The sequence below is a fragment of the Mirounga angustirostris genome, unplaced genomic scaffold (assembly GCF_029215605.1).
Source record: "Mirounga angustirostris isolate CCGP_5_RB_7025 unplaced genomic scaffold, mMirAng1.0.hap1 SCAF_1, whole genome shotgun sequence".
NCBI lineage: Eukaryota > Metazoa > Chordata > Mammalia > Carnivora > Phocidae > Mirounga > Mirounga angustirostris.
In genome coordinates this window covers 182,515,081-182,539,131 of record NW_026991709.1, presented here as the reverse complement: position 1 = coordinate 182,539,131, position 24,051 = coordinate 182,515,081, and the positions used below count along the sequence as shown (strand labels likewise).

General features: G+C 46.2%; 2 protein-coding genes across 18 annotated transcripts in view; one reads left to right on the top strand and one right to left on the bottom strand.

Annotated features, from left to right (window-relative positions):
* Window positions 1-23,768, top strand: part of SLC25A26 (solute carrier family 25 member 26) — a 135,125-nt gene extending 111,357 nt beyond the window's left edge. For 2 of the 8 annotated variants that reach the window (XM_045862009.3, XM_045862007.3), the window contains 4 exons: window positions 6,997-7,066; window positions 13,056-13,120; window positions 14,135-14,208; window positions 18,279-23,768. In XM_045862009.3, coding sequence (XP_045717965.1) covers window positions 6,997-7,066; window positions 13,056-13,120; window positions 14,135-14,208; window positions 18,279-18,396 — 327 coding nt within the window. In that variant the 3' untranslated portion in view covers window positions 18,397-23,768. Of the gene's footprint in view, window positions 1-6,996; window positions 7,067-8,651; window positions 8,722-13,055; window positions 13,700-14,134; window positions 14,209-18,278 lie in introns of those variants that run through there. The other 6 variants (XM_064594009.1, XM_064593989.1, XR_010412230.1 and 3 more) reach the window with 5 other exon arrangements.
* The window catches only part of LRIG1 (leucine rich repeats and immunoglobulin like domains 1), a 111,925-nt gene continuing 107,245 nt past the window's right edge, over window positions 19,372-24,051 (bottom strand). For 9 of the 10 annotated variants that reach the window (XM_064593967.1, XM_064593952.1, XM_064593956.1 and 6 more), the window contains 5 exons: window positions 23,349-23,768; window positions 22,849-22,974; window positions 22,089-22,235; window positions 21,190-21,474; window positions 19,372-21,086 (listed from right to left, as the gene is read on the bottom strand). In XM_064593967.1, the coding sequence (XP_064450037.1) occupies window positions 20,827-21,086; window positions 21,190-21,474; window positions 22,089-22,235; window positions 22,849-22,974; window positions 23,349-23,768 (1,238 nt within the window). In that variant the 3' untranslated portion in view covers window positions 19,372-20,826. Of the gene's footprint in view, window positions 21,087-21,189; window positions 21,475-21,526; window positions 21,721-22,088; window positions 22,236-22,848; window positions 22,975-23,348; window positions 23,769-24,051 lie in introns of those variants that run through there. The other variant, XM_064593976.1, reaches the window with a different exon arrangement.

Here is a 24,051-nt window from a genome sequence, read left to right as displayed (position 1 = left end):
GTGCTTGTTCTTATGTTAGTTCTGTCATGCTCTGTGTTTGCTACTGAAGTTTCTCACTTGATTCTAAACCTTTTGGTTCTAGAGATTTCTTTTCAAATACAAAATGATTTCTTTATATGTTCTTAGACTAAATTATTCCGGCCAGGTGATAGTGGAAAGTTATGCTTGTCTATGGAGATTCTATTTTTAAATTGTGTCTTCAGCCATCTGAGTCTATTCTGATTAGGTGCCCCCCTCCCCCCACCAAGTTTTTTCCCTCCTAGATTAGAGCAGGCACTTCTGTGAAACCTCCATCACCTCCCTTCCCTCTTTTAAAACCCTTTTCTGCCCACACTGTACCCCTGTCAAATATTAGACCTAGGGACGGCTGCTCTTCTTTTTCCCCTTGAGAAAAGTGCCTGATACCCAGTAGGTACTCAGTAAATGTTGAATTGATGAATTAGATAACATCTTTGATTTATTTTCTCCTGTATGACTTGTAATTCACATCATATTCTTTATTATTGCTTATAAACTCAGCATAATCATTAGTATTTTAAATCTGTTTTGTGTAAACCTCTGCTCTTTGGAGTGCTCGAAGATATCTGTACATTAACAAAGATGGCCTTCAGTGATCACTACAAGTCCAGTTCAGGTTTCACATTCCTTTTCTAGAAAGTCGGCAAAGTAAGATGTTACTGGTGTTAGAACTGGCTTTAGCCTGATAAAATACATATTTTTCCACCTCAGAAGTAAAAAGTTGATGTTCTCCTGTTTGGTTTCTTATGCTGTTGCCAGTGCTGGTATGAGCTATGGAGGAAATGCTTTCTGCAGAAGCTCAGGGGTATTTGCAAGCAATAAAGCATTCACTGAAAAGGTACCAAGTACTACACTCAATGGCAAGACTATCTTCAGAAAGCTGTGTGTAATATTTTTTAGCTTCTCTCCTTCCATGAGACATTCACAAAAATCTGTTTGGCAGCTGCACTCTTAGTCCAGTGAATTTAATAAATACACTTTTTAAGTAATCATTCTCATGAGGTAGGTGGAAGGAAGTGTTGGGAGCCCTCAGATAACACATATTGTTATAGATCCAATTTGCTTAGTTAGGTGTCTGACTTAAAAAAAGTTCTCTGATTTCAGACTAAATTACAAAGCTATAGTAATTAAAACAATAGGGTATTGGCATAAAAACAGACATATAGATCAGTGGAACAGAAAAGGGAGTTTAGAAATAAGCCCACACATAATACAGTTCATTAATTTATGACAAAGGAGCCAAGAATATAAAATGGGGAAAGGACAGTCTCTTCAATAAATGGTGCTGGGAAAGCTGGACAGACACATGCAAAAGAATGAGACTAGACCACTATCTTACATCATACACAAAAATTAACTCAAAATGGATTAAAGACTTGAACATAAGACCTGAAAACATAAAACTTCTGGAAGAAAACATAAGCTCCTTGACGTAGGTCTTAGCAATAATTTTTTAAATCTGACACCAACAGCAAAAGCAATAAAAGCAAACATAAACAAGTGGGACTACATCAAACTAAAAAGCTTCTGCACAGCAAAGGAAGTGCTCAACAAAATGAAAAGGCAGCCTACTGAATGGGAGAAAATATTTGCATATAATGTATCTGATACGGGTCTATTTTCCAAAATACATAAAGAATTCATACAAATCAACAGCAAACAATCTGATTTAAAAATGGGCAAAGGATCTGAATAGATATTTTTCCAAAGAAGACGTACAGAAAACCAACAGGTACCTGAAAAGGTGTTCAACATCACTAATCATGAGGGAAATGCAAATCAGAACCACAATGAGATATCAACTTTTACCTGACAGAATGGCTTGTTCTCAGAAAGACAAGAAATAACAAGTGTTGATGGGGATTTGGGGAAAAGGGAGTTGGTGAGAATTGTTGGTGAGAATGTAAATTGGTGCAGCCACTATCAAAAACCATGTGGAGATTCCTCAAAAAATTAAAAATAAAACTACCATATCATCCAGCAGTACCACTTCTGGGTACTTATCTGAAGGAAGTAACAACACTAACTTGAAAAGATAGCTGCATCCCTATAATCATTGCAGCATTATTTACAATAGTAAAGTTATGGAACAACCTACCTGTCCATTGATGGATGAATGGATAAAGAAATTGTGTGTACACACACACACACACACACACACAGAGGAATATTACTCAGCCATAAAGAAGTATGAAATCTTGCCATTCATGACAACATGGAGGGACCTCAAGGGCATTATGCTAAGTGAAATAAATCTGAGAAAGATAAATACTGTATGATCTCTCTTTTATGTGGAGTCTGAAAAAAAATGTTCTTAGGTACAGAGAACAGTTGGGTGGTTGCCAGGGAGTAGGGGTGGGGGAGTAATGGATGAAAGGGGTCAAGAGGTAAAAAGAAAACAAGCAGTAAATCACACACAGAAGTTGTTGAAGTTGACAAAATACGGCCATATATGTATTTGTATGGCATCTTTCTCATTTCTGTAGCAACCTTCTCAACTGCATATCTATATATACCTGCAGTGGGGAAATATTGAGAGTAGGAAATTAGTAGTTTGCTGTTCTTCTTTCAGTTATGCTATATTTGATCATCTCTAAAAATGTCATGCCACCATCGGTTGGTCATTATATTATCCTAGCTATTTTAATAAATATATTCAGGAGGTCTTTTTAAATAATATTTGTCATCATTATTGCTGTGTATACCATTATGTTAAAGGTCCTACCCAGTGCAGTAAGGCAAGAGAAACAAATTAAAGGCAATAATCTATATTGGAAAGGAAGAAGTGAACTTATGTTTATTCACAGACAGTATGATCAGTGATATAGAAGATTTGAGGGAGGGACGCCTGGGTGGCTCAGTTGGTTAAGTGTCTACCTTCGGCTCAGGTCATGATCCCAGGGTCTTGGGATTGAGCCCCTCATCGGGCTCCCTGCTCAGCAGGGAGTCTGCTCCTCCCTCTGCCTGCTGCTTCCCCTGCTTGTGCTCTCTCTCTCTCTCACTTTCTGACAAATAAAATCTTCAAAAAAATGTTTGAGGGAATCTACAGAGAAGCTACTAGAGCTGATACATTTAGCAAGGTGGCAGGATACAAAATCAGTGTATAAAAATCAATTCTGTTTCTACATATTAGCAACAACCAATCAGAAGCTGAAGTTAAGGCAGTAGCATTTACGATAACATCAAAACATGAAATACTTAGGGATAAATCTGAAAATTCAGGTGCAAGATCTATATACTGAAAACTACAAAACACTTTTGAGAGAATGTAATGGAGACCTAAGTAAATGGAGAGATGCACTGTTTTTATGGTTGGAAAACCCAATATTGCTAATACCTCCATTCTCCAAAATGATCTATAGATTCAGTGCAATTCAGGTCAAAATCTCAGTAGGCTCTTTTGTAGAAATTGACAAACTGATTCTCAAATTCATGTGGAAATGCAAAGAACCTAGAATAAAAACAATTTTGAAAAAGAACAAATTTGGAGAACATGCCATGATTTCAGGATTTACTGTACAGCTATGGTAGGTAGTATCTAATTGGTGTCAAGATAGATCTATCGATTGGAGTAGAATAGAGTCCAGAAATAGTCCATACATACATGGACAATTGATTTTTGACAAAAATGAGAAATCAGTTCGTTGGAGAAAGGATAGTGTTTTCCAATTGCTGGAACAATGAAATATTCATACATGAAAAAGACAGCAAAGAACCTCAAGCCATACTTTGCAACATACATAAAAACTAACTCAGGGATGCCTAGGTGGCTCAGCCGGTTAAGCATTTGCCTTCGGCTTGGGTCATGATCCCAGGGTCCTGGGATGGAGTCCCACATCGGGCTCCCTGCTCAGTGGGCAGTCTGCTTTTCCGGAGGCTCTGCCCCTCCCCCCTGCTTGTGCACTCTCTCTCTCTCTCTTATGCTCTCTCTCTCTCTCAGATAAATAAAATCTTAAAAAAAAAAAAAAAACTAACTCAAAGTGAATGGTAGATCTAATGTAAAACCTAAAAACCAAACATTTTTAGAAGAAAACATGAGTGCGTTAAGGCCTGAGTTAGAAAAAGATTTCTTAGATGTGTCACCAAAGCGAGATCCATAAAAAGATAATTTGAACTTCATCAAAATAAAGTATTTCTGTCTTTTTATAGACACTGTTAAGAGAATGAGAAACAAGGCATGGTCTAGGAGAAAATATTTGTGAATGACTTGTATCTAGAATATATAAAGAACTCTCAAAACTCAGTAACTAAAAAACAATTCAGTAAAAATGTGCAAAACATTTGAACAGACACTTCACTAAAGAAGATATAGGGAGGGGCACCTGGGTGGCTCAGTCGGTTAAGCATCCGACTCTTGATCTCAGCTCAGGTCTTGACCCTCAGGGTTGTGAGTTCAAGCCCCCCACATTGGGTTCCATGCTGGGTGTGGAGCCTAATTTAAAAAAAAAGGGAAGAAGATACAGCCATAAATATACATGAAAAGAAGGTCAACATCAGTCATTAGGAAAATATGAATTAAAACCACAGTGACGTATTACTACACACCTATTAGAATGGTTAAAATTTAAAAACCCCAATAATACTGTTGGGAAGGATGTGGAGAAACTGGAACTGGTCAGAATGTGAAATGGTAGAACCAATTTGGAAAATGATTTTGTAGTTTCTTAACAAGTTAAACATATTCTTACCATGAGATTCAGCTATTTCACTCCTAGGTATTTTCCCAAGAGAAATGAAGGCATGTGTCCATATAAAGATGTATATGTAAATGTTCATAATAGCTTTTTTGGTAATGGCTAACAACTGAAAAAATTCCCAAATGTGCTTCAACAGGCAGAGAACTAAACAAATAATGATATATCTACACAATGGAATATTGCTTAGCAATTAAACAGAAATGAAGTATCGATATAGACAGCAACATGAATGAATCTTACAAAAATCCTGAAGGAAAGAATCCTGGTTTAAAACAAAAGAAAATGAATGTCCAATTACCTTTACATAAAATTCTGGAAAGAGCAAACTAGAGTGACAGATCAGATTAGTTAGGGGGTGGCAAGGAAGGGCGGGAAAGAGGAAGGACAGGGAAAGATGTTTGGGCTGATGGATATGTTCACTATGTTAATTATGGCAGTGATTTCATGTGTGTGTCAAAACTTAACAAGTTGCATACTTTAAATATGTGTAGTTCATTGGACACATACTTACACCTCAATAAAACAAAACGAAAAAAAACAGAGTCCAAGCTCTGCTGTTCGAAAGCCTGGGTAACCCAAAATCTATAAAGTTATCAAACTCAACACCCAAAAAACAAATGATCCAATCAAGAAATGGGCAGAAGACATGAACAGACATTTTTCCAAAGAAGACATCCAAATGGCCAACAGACACATGAAAAAGTGCTCAACATGGCTCGGCATCAGGGAAATCCAAATCAAAACCTCAATGAGATACCACCTCACACCAGTCAGAATGGCTAAAATTAACAAATCAGGAAATGACAGATGTTGGCGGGGGTGCAGAGAAAGGGGAACCCTCCTACACTGTTGGTGGGAATGCAAGCTGGTGTAGCCACTCTGGAAAACAGAGGTGCCTCAGAAAGTTGAAAATAGAGCTGCCCTACAACCCAGCAATTGCAGTATTGGGTATTTACCCCAAAGATACAAAAGTAGGGATCCGAAGGGGTACGTGCACCCCGATGTTTATAGCAGCAATATCCACAATAGCCAAACTATGGAAAGAGCCAAGATGTCCATCAACAGATGAATGGATAAAGAAGAGGTGGTATATATATACAATGGAATATTATGCAGCCATCTGCCATTTGTGACGATGTGGATGGAACTGGAGGGTATTATGCTGAGCGAAGTAAGTCAATCAGAGAAAGACATGTATCATATGATCTCACTGATATGAGGAATTCTTAATCTCAGGAAACAAATTGAGGGTTGCTGGAGTGGTGGGGGGTGGGAGGGATGGGGTGTCTGGGTGATAGACATTGGGGAGGGCAACCCTCAGTTTGTTTCCTGAGGTTAAGAATTCCTCATATCAGTGAGATCATATGATACATGTCTTTCTCTGATTGACTTACTTCACTCACCATACATTACATCATTAGTTTTTGATGTAGTGTTCCATGATTCATTGTTTGCATATAACACTCAGTGCTCCATTCAGTACATGCCCTCTTTAATACCTCAACTTAACATAATAAAATTTAAAAAAAGGTTTTTAAAAAAAACAAAAAGCCTGGGTAAGATGTGGATAATAACAGCGCCCAACTCTTAGGGTTGTTGTGAGGACTGGGTATTATAATACATGTTCAGAGACTAGACCAGTGCCTGACTCAGAGCTCGGTTCACCATTTGATGTCACTGCATCTTGTCTTCTACGGGTTCATCAGCTCTTGGTGAGCAAGGCACCACGTCTCTGCCATCTTTTGCCTAGTTTGAAACTTGCTGGGTATCTATTTGTATAATCCTCAACTTATATCATGAACAGTGCAAGGAAGTGTTTTGACAAATTTTAAACCTGTAATTATGTAACAGAATTAGCACCTTTCAAACATGTGCAGTACGGATAAAGATTGAACAAAGGAACAGGAATGTGGCCGACACTGCTCTGGACTAACTTGTGAATTGCGTTATGTGTTTAGAATCATATGGGAAATACTTAAAACGTTACATTGTCTTACAGATGTCTTTATCTTTATTTGTACACATACACACAAGTGTGTGTATACCCTATATATTTCCTAAAAATTGTTTCCTTTGAGCTCTTGAATGTAGCTGTCACCCTTATTTCTTTGACTTATTTTAGAAAGCAGTTAAGTCCTTGGGAAAATCACTTATGTCATCGGTGAGGAATGTCACCAAAATAGCTTCTCACTTAAGTTCCCATCGCCAGAGCTAACCCACAGGAGGTTCCGATAAATTCAAATATTTAATAACTTGTATTTTTCTTTCTCCTTAAACACAGGCCCTGTGGTCCTGGAGGCAGGATCATGTGGTGGATTGTTGGCAGTCAGCAGTCTGTGGAGCTTTTGCAGGTGCAAAGGATTATATTATACTGGGAAAGACCAAAGGGGGGAGAAAAATGTGAAAATATTAACTATGCAAAAACAACATTCTTTAGAAATTCCAGATTGTTTAGATGAAGAGAGTTCCACTAGTTGTTTGAGAAAAGAGAGTGTCTTAGGGGGAAAAAAAATGCTTAAAAGGTGTCTGCTTGACAGACAACCAATTTGTTTTTGACAAATTTTTCTTTTTCTTTTTATCTTTATTAAAGCCTTCACTCAGGCCCTTGGATTATCTTAAAGATGATTTATAAAGTCCTCTGTGGGAAGAGACTTGCCATGGGTGCGGGGCTCACTGTGCAGCTGTCTGCCTTGAGCAGGGCTTTGGGGCTTTCAGTGATTTCTGCAGAAGGCAATGATTCACGGTTCGTGTGACACGTTTGACAGTGCCACAGATTAACTGCTGTCAGGAGAGCCAAGGCTGCTCGGCAAACTTACGGAAGGCTAAACGGGTCTGGGTAGAAAATATGGAGATCGAAGCATCTGGGCATTTTCTAGACATTAAACCAAAAGTGAAGTGACAATATCCAATACTGTGTCATCCATCACCAAACTGTGTGCATTTTCCAGTGAGGTTGTTGTAAGAACTCAGGTGCTTTAAAAAATTAAATAAGTTTTAGCAGTCAAAGAGAGAAGTGCATTTTTCTGTTGCAAATAAAGGTAAGTTAAAATTACAGTTGAAATAAATTGAAATGGAAATTTGCCAGAAACTGTAAACTGCTAATTTTGATGTGTAGCCAGTAAATAGGTAGTTTTGGGATGTCAGCTTTAGTAGAAAATAATTCTTTTCCAATTTGTTTCATGGTTGTTGGATTGGGTTTTTTGTTGTGGTGATTAGGAAAACAGAAACCATGTATTATAGGATTCTTTATTAATAATTGGATCCATTCAACTTGTAGAATTGATAATCAAAAGTAAGAATCTTGCCTCTAGACACGAAGCAGGCTCAGATTGATTATGACAGGTAATTATTTCCACCTGACACATAGTCATTAGCTGTGTTAAATGAGTAGGTGGTCTTGAATCACTTTCCAGAGGTCAAGAGTCTTTACTCCCCCAGTCCTTAAGAGAAACGTGTGCTTTTTTTTTTACTCCCTCCAGGGGACAAAGTGAGCATTATGGAAATTTAGTCACCCTGGATAAGGAAGGGCACTTTCTAAATTCACCAATACCATAAAACTTCCATGGGATGAAGCAAAAAGTGTTCACTCTCTGGTCCCGTGGCTGAAGAGTAGCTGATTCAAAGATTTGCTTACAAGCACTGTTTCTATGAAGGAAATGTGCATTGGCTACAGTGTCTTTTTCCAAATAATGCTTTAATAAGCAGTTAGATTAGAAGCGGGGGAGGAGAAACTTTCCATCAGCCATCCACTGCTCAGTTACTATTTGAAAACCATTTAAAACCTTTATTTATTTAAAACTATTTTAAAACCTTTAAAACATCATTGAAAAATATTCCAACTTGTGAAAGAGTGATAGCTGGTGGGAATCTGTGGTGCCGCTGGGCTTTCCACATAGCCATTCCTCCTGACTTGCTGTCTCCCGCCGCTCCTCCCAGGCCTGTCGTGCCTCCCCGCCACCCCCCACATGCCCGGACTCTCCAGCCTCACTTGGCCACAAAGGCAGTGGTAAGACTTGCCCACATATCAGAAATCAGATTGTTCATCCTTGTGCACTTTTCTGGTTTTAAAATGGTTAAATCATCATGGATGAACCGTCCTCTTTGCTATCTTTGGCACTCTTCTGTGCCCATGCTTGTTTTATTAACTACTTGGCACAAATATCCAAAAATGTCCCCTGAGATTGGAGGTGTTGATGGCTTGTCATGCTCAGAAATTCCCTTGGGTTCTGGTCAGGGGTTAAAGGAGGGGGAAAAAAAGAAAAAACAACTTTGCCAACTTCGTCACTGCAAGTTAATTTTTAAACATAAAACCATAATTCAACCTAAGTAATTATGACATTTGCTACTATAGTGATATGTGCAGAATATCCTGGTGTTCTTTGGTCAGGTTCTCGTAATTAACATCTACTTACATTTTCTAAGAGAGAAGGAGCAGGACTGAAAGACCGAGTGGGAGGGACTGAGAAAGAGTTATTCCCATGGCTTGAAATTCCAGAACATGGGCTGCCTGGATGACTTGGTTAAGCGTCCGACTCTTGGTTGCGACTCAGGTCATGATCTCATGAGTCATGAGATTGAGCCCCACAGGGAGCCCCTCATCGGGCTCCGTGCTCAGCGGGGAGTCTGCCTAAAGATTCTCTCCCTCTGCCCCAGCCCCCGCTCGTGCACATGCTTGCTCGCATGCTCTCTCTCACTCAAAAATTAAGTCTTTAAAAAAAAAAAAAAGGAAAGAAAAAAGAAATTCCAGAATGGGGTGAAGGAGTTAACTGGGTAACAAATTGAGAAGGCCTGGTACAACCTTGAAACACACACAAACCCCCGTTGTTGTTGTTGAGGCCTTGTGTGTCTGTGCGCTCGTTGGGAGATGATGCACGGGAGGCGCGTGGAGATGCTCCTCTTGCTCCATGGCGCCTCCAGAGATGGTGGGGGGTCGGGGGGGGGGACACATGGCGGCCCTGCCCACTGCTGGCCCCGCCCCCCGCATAGCCACTGCTGGGACGGGACTGGGACCGCTCCAGACTTGTTGGAGGAAGGGGGCCCCATTGTCTGGGGTGGTAAAGAACCTGCATTTGTTCCCTAAGGACCCATGAGATGTCATTTCATTGTAAACACCCAGTTTCCCTTGAACCTGGTCTCTGAAAGTAGTTAGTTGAACATTCTCAGAGAGCCTCAGTCTGTGGAGCCCGTAGAAAATTGTTTCATGTGTGAGGCGAGCATGCAGGCAGCCTACACTTGCTGCACCGAATAATTATTTCCTGTCTAATATGTTAGCATGTTCCTCGTATTTATTACCAGCAGTTTACAGTTCCCTTAAGTAAAATGCAGAAAAGCACTGCATTTTAACCAAAAGCACAGGTCCCCGGTCCCCCTCCCTACTGTAACCCGTTATTCTATACGTGATCTTCACAGGCCCTTTTTGGCAGCCTCATAGAAAACATTGTGAGGGCTGTGTATTAAAGCAGTCCTTGATATTTGAAGACATTAAGATTGATTTATTGGTAACCTTTATAAAATGCAGCTACCATCATAGTAAAATTAGGGCCTATTTAAGCGTCTTTGTTTTTGTCTTTGACTTTTCTTCATATTACGCATATGAAACAGCAGTCTCTAAGAGCATAGTGGCAGGCAGCCACAGTAAGGGGGAGGTGCGTTTTTGCTAATGACCAAGACACGTCGGATGCGCAGTACCCACGTTTACGAGAAGACACATACTTTTCAAAAGTGTAGGTAAGTGAGGAAAGCCTGAGTAGTCAGACAAGGGACAGGTGATGTCTTTGCCAACTTGTAAGTCTTTGAAATTGGTTTAGGAAAGTTTGCAAGCATTTTCTTTTCTTTTTTTCTTTCTTTTTTTTTTTTTTTTTTAAGATTTTTATTTATTTGAGATAGAGAAGTGGTGGTGGTGGGGAAGGGGCAGAGGGAGAGGCAGAAGTAGGCTCCCCGCTCGATCCCAGGACTCAGAGATCATGACCTGAGCCCAAGGTAGAAGCTTAACCGACTGAGCCACCCAGGCGCCCCAGTTTGTGAACATTTTCAGATAGGATAATGGTGTATGCACTTCTGAGTTTTAACAGTCAGACACATTTTAATGTCTTATCACATACCAGTCATCATGTGGTCAATGAGCACTACTTTTAGAGCTAAAATGCATGTGACTTTGAGTCCCAGCTCCATACTGTGTGACACTGAGCAAGTTGTCTATAAACGGAACCGTAATCCCCACGCGCACAAGCTATGATACGTACTGACGGTACCCAGCACAGTCCCACCGCACCAGGTACGGAGTGGGCCCAAATGTTCACTCCAGGCTTCCCCTTCCTCTGCTCTTCTAGAGGACGAGTTGAAACCTCGGGTCTGTAAAACTACAGACACCTGTCCCAGGCACCTGGCAAGCCTTTTTGAGTGCCTGCTGTGTGCACTGGGCTAGAGCCATGAAGGAAAATCACACATTATCTGTGCGCTTGCAGGGAAGAGCCAGGCACTACCCTAGACACTTGGCACAAGACCCATTTAGTGCTGGTGTCATACTCTTACCTGCTTTGTACAGCTGGCTCCTAGCACCCTCCGTGGCCAGGAGCTCACGTTCTGGAGTCGGGAAAGCTCACGTCTCAGCTCTGCACTAAAACCTTCTGTGAGTTCTGTAACCTCACTGAGCCTCAGTTTCCCCACTGGTAGCATGTGGTAGCAGTTACAGAAGTACTTGTCTCCTAGGGTACTTTATCTAGAGAGTAAGTACGGTATTTAAGTACAGGATTTAAGGCTTGGTCTTTCGGACTCTTTCAGAGTTCTTCCAGGCTGGGCCTGGCGAACCGTTGCAGCCAGTGAGGGACACAAAGCCGAATACTATCAGATTTGGGGTGGGGAGTTTGGGATAGTACAGGTTCATTGCCTGAAGTTGAGTAAGTACCTGAATTTCAGACAGCTTTTCAATCTGGAGGAAAATGTTTCACATGTTCGTAGCACAAAAGTGGCTAAAACGAAAGGGGACTCTAATATTCATGTAATTGATCATCTGTAGCCCTGAGGGGTGTGTCCTTTGTGAGTAACCCAAAAATGGGACATAAAAGCATAAATGGGTACATCTTTCAAAAAGTCAGTGTCCTAATACATGCTACCAAGTTCGGTGTGAAGATTTCAGCAACATGTTTAGAAAGATAGTTGGCGGAGATCAGATGACCTTCACATACCATGAACTTCAGAGGGAGATGTGCTATTTCTGGAGCATCCTTCGTACATGTGTTGTGTTCAGCCCCTATGAAACTGTGCAGCCTAGCTCATGGAAGCTGAGTCTTGGGTAAGCCCTTCTGGGTTTATTATTTCTATCTCCTTAGGGCCTCTTGGGGTTTAAAAAACTTCTTTGTATCACACTAAATAAAATATTGACACCACTGCAGTTTCTGTAAAAAAAAAAAAAAAAAAAAATCCTCCAATTCCCCTGTCTGTAGGTATGGATATTAAAATGTGTGGATTTTTTAGATTTTTTTTTTTTTTTTTAATTTGACAGCACAAGTAGGCAGAGGGAGAGGGAGAAGCAGGCTCTCTGCTGAGCAGGGAGACCCGATGTGGGGCTTGATCCCAGAACCCTGGGATCATGACCTGAGCCGAAGGCAGACGCTTAACTGACTGAGCCACCCAGGTTCCCCAATGTGTGGATTTTTTAAATATCAGTTTGGCAGTCATGGTATTCCGTGGAAGAGAAGGTGGGAAGGAAGCTGTGGGAAGATTGCCTGTTGAATCAGGATGCAGAGGGCGGCCTAGAAATGTAGTTATTTGGCCTGGCCTGTTACTTGAAGCCTGCAAATACAGAAAGCTTTATCCTTTTAACTCAAAGAATGTAGCCATTAATACCGAAAGTCCCTACAGCACTGTGCGTATTTCTGTTGGCCCATTTTGTCTCAGACCAGAAAAAGTAGAAGCATTTTGGAGTCAGAGTAAAGCACAGTGGTCCATGGAAGGCATGGGCCTCTGAGAAGCACCAGGAGCAGCGAGCCTCTCATACTGACAGTGGGTGTCTGAACATAGACCACAACCACGTACACACACAGGGTTGTTCTCCACAAAAGAGCAAGATGAATTATGGGACCTTGTTTCCTGCCCCCCCCTCCCTTGAGTGTATAAAGCATCATCTTGTCATCTCTCTTATGTGCGCCTCACCATCACTACAAAAGCCACGGAGCATGCGGATTTTGCACGTGTGGCTCCTCTTGAATCAGCCCAGGGGACGTAATGATAAGGGGAGTGATCTCGGTAGAGTTAGGAGGAATGAGAAAATGAAAGTTGTAGCAGACTGTGTACTACAGTAGCAGGACCTCCTTTATGTGTTGGGGACTTTTATATGCGCAGGTGGATTTGCAGCTGCAGTCACCACACCTCTGGATGTGGCGAAAACAAGAATCATGTTGGCAAAGGTAAGCGTCCAACAACGTCATGTAGACACAGCAGACGCTTGTACGTGGTAGCCCTGGGGCTCGTCTGTATATCAAGGGAATCAAAGCGGCGTGACCCTGACTGTCGTGGCGGCCTGAGCGGCCTGCTGCACAGTGCCTCGCACGGCTGCGGCTGAGTCTGCGGACACTGCCGCCATCATGGTGAGCAGGGCGTGCAGCACCTTACCTTCCCGAAGGCATCCTCGCCGGCGTCGTGTAAGCACGCGGGGCCGCTGGGGGGCCTCGGCCGTAATGCCACCTTCCGGGTAGCTCTGTTTTCATGGGCGGCAGACAGGAGGCTGAGAGTTGACTGGGTTGCTTCCTGCTGTGCGGAAGGTAAGCTAGAGGCTCTGAATTCAGACCGAGTTTGGCCTTGATGAATCAGGACAGTTGTCAAAATTAAGGACATTTTTCATTAAAAAGAAAAATTGTTACAAAAAAAGCTAGACCAACATTTCATGGCATGCCCTGCACATAACGTATCTGGGGCACAACCGTGGAAAAGAAAAGGTCCTACCCTTAGGGAAAAGTGGAACAGTGAGCGTGGGATTCTGTTACGTAGGTGGACAAGGCCAAACCCGAGAAAATTGGTCCTGTTTTAAATGGAACATCGTACTCTTTATTAAATGTGTTTATTAGCTACTCAGGTAAGTTCACAATTGGACCATATAGACTGATTATTCCCCATTCTTCTCCGAGCAATTACTATTGCTTTTGGTCTTTCTCCCATTAAACAGCAGTTGGCGAATTACCTAGGTGAGCTCTGCATCCAGTTTGATGATGCGAGAACCAAGGAAAGCAGCTTCCTGTCAGGGCTTACCTGTGGGTGGGAATGGAAGGGCTTCAGGTCCTGTGTGATCCAGGGGTCCTGATGCCCGAGAAGCTCCCCACCCTGTTTCAGACTATCCTAGAAGAGGGTGGTTGGGAGCCGTGCATCTGAGGATCAGTTGGGGAATTTCATAAGATAATGGCTTTGTCTGTTGTCCTATTGCACAGGCTGGTTCCAGCACCGCTAGTGGGAATGTGCTGTCCGCGCTGCACGGGGTCTGGCGGACACAGGGGCTGTCAGGGTAAGCATAACAAGGAAGGTGAAACTGCCTTTCCGCCTCTTCACGGGCTCTTCTTCCTTTAGCCTGAATAGGATGAACCCCTTTCCTTCTTTCTGATCGTCCTGGTTGGGTCTCTCTATTTACATTTGCACAAAACATACTTGACGTTGCCTGTGTGAGATGCTAGTGCACATCAAGTTGATGCAGTGTCTCGCCACGTGATCACCAGTCTTGTCTGTCTGGATGTTGGAGGACATCCGTGTGCCTGCTCCCCCCTCCCCCGCCCCTGGTTCCAGGTTGCAGCTCTGAGCAAACAGGATTGCAGTTATGGAATGCAGGAATGCAGGCGAGCGAGGGTGGCATTTAGAAGAAAGCACTGGTCACTGGGGAGACACTGTGCTCAGTAACAGTTACTTCCACCGCACCTCGCTTGAAACCCGCTTCGTGCTGTGCTCAGTGTCCAGACTTCGAGCACTGTGTCCTAAAACGCTTCCTTTGCCGAATGTGCTTTCATGTTGCTTTTACCATCTGTGCCGTCGCCGTGTTGGGGTCTGTACGGGGACGTGACACGACAGTGTGCTCTTTGGAATGACCTACCGGGGATTCTCCTGAGAGCAGAGCCGTGGCCGCCTCCTGGAGGGCCAGGCGGCAGCGTCGTGGCGGGGTGTGGCTGCTGGGGACAGCGTCCGGCCAGCGCCACCTCCTCTTCCCAGTGCTGTGGGGATGATTCGATCGTAGGGTCGTGTGCATTTGACAGGTCTTTCTTTCGGCCAGTTGGTAGTTGGGGAACATGAGGCGTATTGGTTAGGACGCAGGTGAGGTTTTTGCAGGAGAATGGCCCCATCCTCTCTTCAGAATATCCAGCCGGTAGTTTGAAAAGTAGGTCGTGTTGGGTGGTTTTGTTGAATGGGCCAGCTCTGATGGACTGATGGCGGTTGATGATAGCCTTAAGGATTTGAGACAAGAAGCGGGTGTAACAGGAAGGGGTGCTTAGGCATGAGCAGGGGAGCGGCAGAGTGGGGGCGCATGTGCTGCCGTTGGCTACTTACGGCCAACACAGTATTAGTACGAATCGGGTTGCTCGTACCTTGGACGCACTGATTTTGACACGAATTTCACATTGATCAGTGAAATGGTGTGAGAGAAGAAAGAGGCCCTAAAGCCACTTCTAAGTAGCAGGTAGAAGATTCTCGGTGTTTCAGGTAGTTTGGGGCCACACAGAGATGTTGCGTGCAGCTTTTTTAGACCATAAAGTCAAAATGCTGAATTTCACGGCCCTCTTTGTTTCACTCTGGCTCATAAATTAGGTTTTATGGCAACTCCCAGTCAGACCTCCGCTCCTGACTTAGCTCTGTGGGGTCGGTATGGGGCTGCAGTGCATCGGCCTGAGACGGTGGCCTGATGTGGATACGGCAGGATGGGCAGAACCCTGGCCCCCGGGAGCTTGTGGAGAAGGAATTCCCGTGAGGAGATGATGGAACCCAGACCCTCCCTATCCCAGCTGTGCCGTGTGCTCGGGGTTACGTAACTGGGCAGCGCCAGAATTAGAGGATGGGCTCCGTAAACATGCCCAGGGCCCCTCTGTCCCCACACCAGCCCTGAAAAGGTCATTGGGAATTCTGCTTATCGTCTCGAGTCTGGGGCTCTCATGCGTATACACAGTGGGTCCTTAGCAGGGTATTCCAAGCAGCCATGCTGGTCATTTAAGAAATGCTAGTTTTTACTAGCTTCCTACTAATAGGATAAAAGGCACCAAATAATTTGACAACAGAATTGTAACTCAAGGCAAACAAAACAAAGCAAAAATCCGCGCTGATGTGGGCCACCATTGTAAAACCGTTTCTGGGTGTCCCAGCCTGCCTCCTCTGTCTGGTTCCCCACACAGCCCCCGCTGGCCTTCTGCCACCTCGAAGCAGCCTTGCATGTTTCTGAGTGTTCCCGTGGCCTCGCAGGTGCAGCTTCCCCACCCTGCAGGGAAGGGCGCTGGCCTCTCGGGGACAAGTGGGGACGCTGTGGTCTCCATGTTGGTTCTCACAGCGGAAGACCATGTTCTGGCACCTACTTGGAATATATGTTCTCAGGCCAACTGGTTTCTCCCAAATAAAAATACCACCCAGTCAGTCAGTCCAACAGTCAGAAAGCAGATGGGGAAGCCTGTTTGTCCTGCATTGTGCCTTCCTCCTTGTCCTGTTCCTTAACTGGCTTTTTGTGTTTCTTGACTGTGTGCCCTTCATGGAATGATCGCGGCCACCCCGCGCGTACCCCTGCCGTGCCCTGTGCACTACATTCGTTTGTTCCCTCACGTGACCCATGGTCCCGAGAACACAGCCCCACTCTGCTCGAGTCTCTGCCTCCTCGTTCGTTGGGGCGCCCGCTATACAAATGAGTCTGCTTTAAGGCTGTAATTATGTTAATAGGTTCAACTGCCATCTAGTGAAACCAGAAACCCCTTCCATCTGTCTCTTGCCAGGAGCAGCTGAGTTCATTAGCAGCAAAAGCTGAACCAAGACACGGGTTTCAGAAATAAGTCAGCTCGTGAGGGAGGGAGGCTTTTGTGGCAGAGGTGGTCTTCTGCTGACCTCCCTCCCAGCACCCTTCCCTGTGCAGGGAGGGCCAAGAGGAGGCATCTGTGTTTCAGGCCAGAAGGTCCCAGGGGCCTTGGTGAGTTTCTGTCCTCACCAACCACCTCATGCAAAAACTGCATGATGCTGAGCTGAACAACTTTTTCCTCGTATAGTTTTCATGGTTACTTCTAGACAAGAACAAGAGGTTCTCATCTTATCTGTAGTATTTTACTTAATGATTTAAATCCTTACTTCCCTAACTGAAGGGCCACCTAAGGCTAAGTCCGTTTTCCTCACACGTGCTGAGTGTGATACTCAGAGGGGAGGCCAGGTGACCTGTCCTGGCAGGCATGAAGAAACGGGGGTGGGGGGTGGGGGTGGTCTCATCTGTCCACTTCCTTGGCTCATCCCTATTTAGTTTATGGTGGATGTTTTTCCTCTTAGAGGTTATGTCTTTTTCACGTAATATGACCATTTTCACTTTTTTTCCCTAGACCTGATCCAAAGCGTCCTCACTACTAGGCCCGCTAGTTCTGATTTTTACTGCTTTACAACAGTAATACTCTTGGTAAAAAGGCTCACTTATTCTAGAAAGATAGGTAGGGACTGTTGTCGTTGTGCCCTCCAGAGAAAGTTGAGGCCTTGGAATACATGCTCACATCCTTGCTGTGATCACACGTACAGCTTTGGGACTTTTGTCAGAACCCACTGTGCAGAATAGGTCTCGGTTCCTGTGGGCTGCCCCAGAGGGGGGCTCTCCGCAGTCGCTCTGGTACCTGCAGTGCCGTGAGGAACGTCTCTGAACACATACCTGTGCGCAGCCACAGGATGGTTTTTAAAGAGTGAACCTCCCAGTTTGCATCCCCAGTAACACAATTGTTCTTTTACTTTGCCTTTGTTTCTTCCAAAGTTGCTCCTCTGACTGGCCTTGTGTGGTGTGTGGGGACTGAACCTTGGAGGAGGTGCTGTCCCCAGACCGTTGGTCTTTCTGGTCCTTCCTCAGAGGAGAAGACAAATAGGCAATGCATGGAGATTCGCTTTCCTGTTCTGGCATCACATTTGTGGGCCTCTAAGGACGAAATGCAGCCGAGAACTCTCCCCCACTCGGAGCCCACCTTCCTTCCCAGGGTGGGCCACGGCGCGACCCAGGATTCAGGCTTTGGACTCCTTTACCAGAGTCCTCATCTCCCAAAGACAAAACCGGCCTGGAAGTTTTCAACAGAATTGTTGAGGGGACAGAGTTAGTCTTTCTTGACTAATTACTGGACTTAATTGTGAGGCTCACAAGTAAGCTGTTTGGTATTTCGCCACGTTAGCCGACAAACAGCTGGGCCCAAACTTCAACAAGTCTACTTGGGAATGTAATTTAGTGCCATTCTGGGAGGAAAACACACACGCTGTAAGTGCTGTGTGGGGTTTAATGAGCATGGTGTGCTGAGTTGAGCAAGCTGTGGGTGTTGGAATTCAACCTTTTTTACACACACCAATTTAAAAGAAATCTTTCCTCCTGCTTTTTTCCCTCCCTAGATTATTTGCAGGTGTCTTCCCTCGAATGGCAGCCATCAGTCTGGGAGGTTTCATCTTTCTTGGTGCTTATGAGCAAACCCGCAGCTTGCTCTTGGAACTTGGCAGAGAGCGCCCCTGAATCGGGGACGGTGCCCCAGGCATGGCTCTCAAGAAAGGGGGCGCCGGGGGAGCAGCCGCACGGTCCCCCACACCGGCCTCGTGTGTGAAGATGGGGACCTTGAGAACAGTGTCTTCCCTGCTGTCGGATGGCTGGCATGCTCACGTGGAACTCTGGCCACAGCGGTACTCCCAACCCTTTCTCAGGCCCCTGAATAAAGCCGTGAGGTGATGCTGAGTCCAGGCTGCTTAGAGCCTTCATTTGATCTGCACCGGATCTCGCATTTCCCGACCGCGGAAGGCAGAGACGCTTCTAATTCCGATGGGGAGGCTGGACCGGGAGCAGGAAGGAAGGAGACTCCGAGGGAAGGTGGGCCCGCGGCTGGGTGTCTCCCTGTGGTGGTGCTTAGGGCCATCTTCTGGGCAGCCAGGCTGCTACTCTTAATTTCCCTCAGATTTCCCCTAAAAACACGATTGTAGTATTTTGGAGAGAAGCATCCAGCAGCCCACGTGGTGTGTGCGAGAAAGCAAGCAGCTGCAGCCCAGGGCCTAGGTGGGCCTGGCTGGCTCCGGGGCAGGAGGGCATGGCGGGCCCACTGGGGGCCTGAGCCCCACTCCACGCTTCTCCACGTGGGACCCAAAGGAGGGGCCTGGGCCAGCCGGGAGACCAAGCACGGTGTCTTCGTGCCTAGTCGGGAAGGTATGCTGCGCAGTCTTGGAAATGAGCCGGGATAAAATGGGGAGGTCACCATTTCAGAGCTTGACTAATAAGCTCCAGGTGTTTGTTAGAAGAATTCAGAGAGAAATCTTAGGAATCTAGGGGTGGTGTATCTTCCCCGGAGCAAAGAAGTGTATGATTCTGCTTTGCCGAGAAGAAATTTTCCTCTTTTTGGGAAAACATAGATCATTAAAGGCAGAATAACTGCATTTGTAAGGGAGTTTCTGGAAGGGAAGGGGGTGAAACGGTGGGTAGAAGAATGCCCCCAGGCACACCATCAACATTTATAAATGAACCTTTATTAAAGACACTTCAACGCTGTTAGACACTTCAATATTTTACATGTTTTTCAATGTACATTGTACCAAAATTTCTATAAATAAATAACTTTGTACATAAAAGTAATACTTCCTCTTTCACATTGCCTCTCAGAAGCAGCAAATTCACATATTTTGTGGAAGTAACATTAATCAGTTGACTGTTGAGAACACAATTCTAAATGTGCTTACCTTTTAGAACAGTGATGACCCCGGACAGTAAAATTATCTTAACAACTATTTTGTCAGTCTCTACCTTCAGCTTTTTGGCTAAAGGAACTTACTTACTTACTTGCTTTCTGAGATTTTTTAAAGGACCTTGTTTCAATGTAATTTTTCCTGAAATACACATTGGCACTCACAAGATGGTTAGCTACAGGTCTCGAAAGTGCAAATATACCCAGGTCGGGGGCTTCGACTCGTTACGGTCCCAGCCCGGGTCTGTGTGTGAGGGAAGGACGTGGACAGACGTGCTCCGGATCCTCAGTAGAGAGAAGCTAGCCCTGAAAAGTAAGGACTCGACCCTTTCTCTCCCCCCTGATCAACGTCACGTGAATTATATTGGCAGAACTAAAACATCACTATTGAAAAATCCACAGGTACCAACACCAGCAGCCTCTACCTTAGTAAAATAAGCCTCAAAGGACAATCGAGTGATACTGATGACCACCACGTTTGCTTTTCTCAGAGAAGGAAGGAAGGCAGTGCTTCACTGTTTGGAACAAAGGCTTGCAGTGGATCAACAAGCCCCCTTCTGCTCGGCAAGGAACTTAAACTTACAAGAGCAAGTCCTGTAGGGCAGAGGTACGGGGCGACTCGGGCATCTCAGGACGCTGCGGGGAGGCGAGCTGCTGGAGCGTTACTGACGGGAAGTGGATTCCAATGCGGATTCCAATGCACATGAAGGCCCGGAGTGGCCCGCATCCCAGGGTGTTGTCCTGGGAAGTGCAAGGCAAACCCCAGGCCTGCCCCCCCTCCCTGCCCTCCAGAAACTCTTGGGAGCAAATGTGGTTTTTAGCCTCTACAAATTCCATCCATGCATTAAGGCACCAGAACTCTTCCCCACCCCGCTTCCAAAATTAAACAGCAACCTGATATGAAAAATAATATTGTCAAAACTGTACTTTTTTTCTGTTAACCATGCACTACAGATTAAAATAGCCTCTGCAAAAGATATATAATATATAGGAAATCTCTGAAAACTCTTATGTACAAGGGTATCAAATACTTTTCTGCTTTTGTACACAATAGCCTCTTGCAGTTCTGCGCTTCAGCTGCAAGTCTTTAAACCACGGACACTCCACATGGGAGTTTAAAAACTCTGTACACGTCAGTGACGCTTGAACTCAAGCTTCTTACAGCCTCTCCTACCTCTCTTTCCTGTAGAGACGGGCACAAGAGCTGAGGTAGACGAAGCCTAGATTTTCGGTGCGAAGAGCAGGGGCACGCCCCGCTTCCCGGGGGCCTGTCCTGTCAGCGCTGGGGACTCGGGGCTGGAGTCACACGCCTGGGGGAGGTGTCCGTTGGAAAGAAGCAAGTGCTGGCCTTCACTGGGGCCCTCGGGAAAGCCCGTGGCGGCTTCGGTGAGCTCAGGACTGCTTGGAGTTAATGTCGAGGGAGGCTGGAGGTCTCTGGAGTCTGGCTCACACAGCCTTGCTAAAGTCCACGAAGAGGCCCCTGTGCGAAGGGAGAGGGCGCGTCAGAGCCCGCAGGCTGGCTGCTTACCTGGCCCCCCTCCCCCTGCCGGTGCCGCCCTGGGAGACCGTGAACGTCTGCCTACCTGTCCCATCTGCAGGTGCCAGTGGCTTTTTCTTCAAGGATGTCCGCATTCTGTCGTGGTTACTGGGGTAGAGGGACCCCCTGCAGTCGGTGCGGGACCCGTCAGCAATCCCAGGGGTCAGATGAGGCAGAGAGTGTTCTCGGGCCGTCTGACTGGGCTCCTGGCTGCTTAGTGTCCCTGGCTGTGTACTGTCTCTGGGCACAGGCGGAGGATAGACAGCTTGTTCCTTGCAGTAACCGTCCGTGTCCGTGTTGCAGTCCCCACACGCCCCCGGGCCACCATGCTCTGCGAGAGCGAGCCGAGACGGATTAGAGCCACGGCCACCGAGGTCTGCTTCCCCGCCCAGAACAGGGAGCTGCAGTCCCCGGCTAAGAGGCCTGAGCCCTGCTTAGACCAACTCTTTCAAACTTCCCCTCTCCCCAGGTGTGGTCCCAGAAGGAGGACTGGGCAGATACCAAGCCATTAAGGAAGAATGGGCACTCCATGTTTCAATGGTTCAGATGAACTGCTTCATGAGAGAAGATGATCCTACTGTTTTGATCACAGAAAAAGAAAATCCCATTGCATGACATACCATGTTGTCAGGAATCTTCCGAATAATTAGAAATATAGCCTCAAAAATAGGCCTGGTGAAAAGGTACTTTAAGTAAAGCGCAAGGCCCAACCTGAAGTGCTTATAAATCTGGAAAGTTCAAGCCCAGGCTCACCACACCACAGATTTATGTGAGACTTGCTACTTCAGAATTACGAGAGCCAGGCCACAGTGTCCTGTTTCTACACCGAATACCAAATTCTGAGATCCTCATAGACCCATAATGCATCTCTCACTTTTATTTAATGAACAGGTCTGTTTGAATTTTGATTTCAAGAATGGAAGACTTTGGAAGAGCATCTCTTACCCATCTTCTGCGGCCCAGACCTCCGCCGGGCTTTCTCCATCACGTTCCAGGGCTCCCTGTTACAGCCGACGCAGAGCTTGGGCTGCCTGCACGTAGAGCCATGAGCGTCCACTTCTGAGAAGAGGCTGGTGTCCGGTGGACAAACACCTGCAGTAAAATGATGGGCTTAGCTTGTTAGGGTGAGCTTGATGAGAACAAGTGGCGCTTACTAGAACAGTCCCTTTTACACTGTTCTTTACAGCAGTAGGTGCCTGCTGACCAGCAAGAAGCATTTGTAACAAGCTGCCCCACAGGCAGGCCTTTCAGTGTCCGGGGCCAAGCCGGTGAGCGGTCCGTGTGAGGACGGACTTGCCCCCTGTAAGCACTCGGTCTCCCCTAGAGGTAGCTCACCCTGGGAGAGCTTTCTAGTAGCAGAAATTGGACCACAGAGCAGACCTGGGCCCATGCCCTACTCAACAAATGGATTGGTTTCAGGGTCTGTAATGGCCTCTGCAGCTTCTTCAATCCTACCTTATCCTGACCAGGAGATGCTGAGCCCAATATAGCAACTTCCTGGGGGTTGGATTTTTAAAACCTTGCAGAACATGCATAGGATAGGGCCCCTCCCCCAAAAAACAAAAAAAAAACAAAAAACCCCAACAGAAGGCTTGAGTCCGCCAGCCTTCAAGGTCAGATGCGCTCAGCATTAAGGCCGTGCACCTGCCCTGGGGAGGGGCAGAGGCTCGTGAGGACAGGGTCACAGCAGGCTTTGAGGCCTTACCGTTGATCTCGATGTGTCCATTGGCCTGAGGGCCACCCTCTGTCCTGATCACAGTTTCCTGCCGGTCAGAAAGAGTCCCCTGAGATGAGAGGTAGCTTGGAACATCCGGTGGCACAATGGTTTCATCTGCAAGGAGACAGGACAGTCAGATACCAGGTGTCCCCCATTCTTCGTGGGGATTAGCCGTGAAAACACGGGCTCCCTATCCGGCCCGGACATGAGGCTTTGCCGAAAGCAGCCGCCCAGGCTGTGCAGAGATGGTCTGGAGGGCCCGGCTTAGCCGCACTTTCCACTTGGGTGTAAAAAATACAGCAGCTGGAGCTCTGAGCCCATGAGAGAGCGAGTGGGGATGGCGAGGGAGCCAGAACCAGCAGAAGCACAATACAGGCGGTCACTGCAGCAATGAGCGGCCGGCGCAGCCCCGCGCCCTGCCTCCTCCCCACACAGCACCGTGCTTCCCTCCTGCCCTGGGGGCCTGAGCTCAGCCAGCAGAGGCTGACCTGTGTTGGTGACACTGTACTCCTCGCTCTTCTTCCGGGTCTGGTAGATGATGCACACCCAGACCAGGGACGTCAGGACAATGCTGCACACCACGGCGATGGTGAAGATGCCCACGGTGCTGCCGTCCTTCCTGCAGCCGGGGGCAGGCCGGATGCTCAACTGGCTGTGCGCGCGCTCCGTGCCCAGGGTGTTGGAGATCTCGCACGTGTACTGGCCCGCGTCCTCCACCACCACGTTCTGGACGATGAGCAACTGGTTGCCAGGCGTGAAGTGGTGCCGCTCGGTGAGGCTCAGAGGGCGGCCCCCCTTTAACCAGGTGATGCGGGGCGTTGGGTTCCCGGTCGCTTTGCACTGGAGTGCCACCGTTTCTCCCATGGACACCACACGGTCTTCTAGGGGCACCACCAAGGATGGGGTTTCTGCAAGAAGCCAGAGGAGACCGGACGGTTATTCTGGGGGCCTGCCCTGCCTTCCAGACAGATCCTGTAGCAGAGTGGCGAGCTTTCCAGAAGACCTCACACGATGACTAAATCACGACCCTTCTGGGGGTGGCTGCGACCGGAAGAACTACTGAGCCAAAGAGAAGCCCCCTCTCTCCCCCACCTGTCCTGTGCCGGGCTTGTGTGTCTCTTCTTCAGCAGAACACAGCCCTCCAGCCCGAGGGCAGTCTGAGAATGTTCCATAGCAAAGCCCTATGAAAAC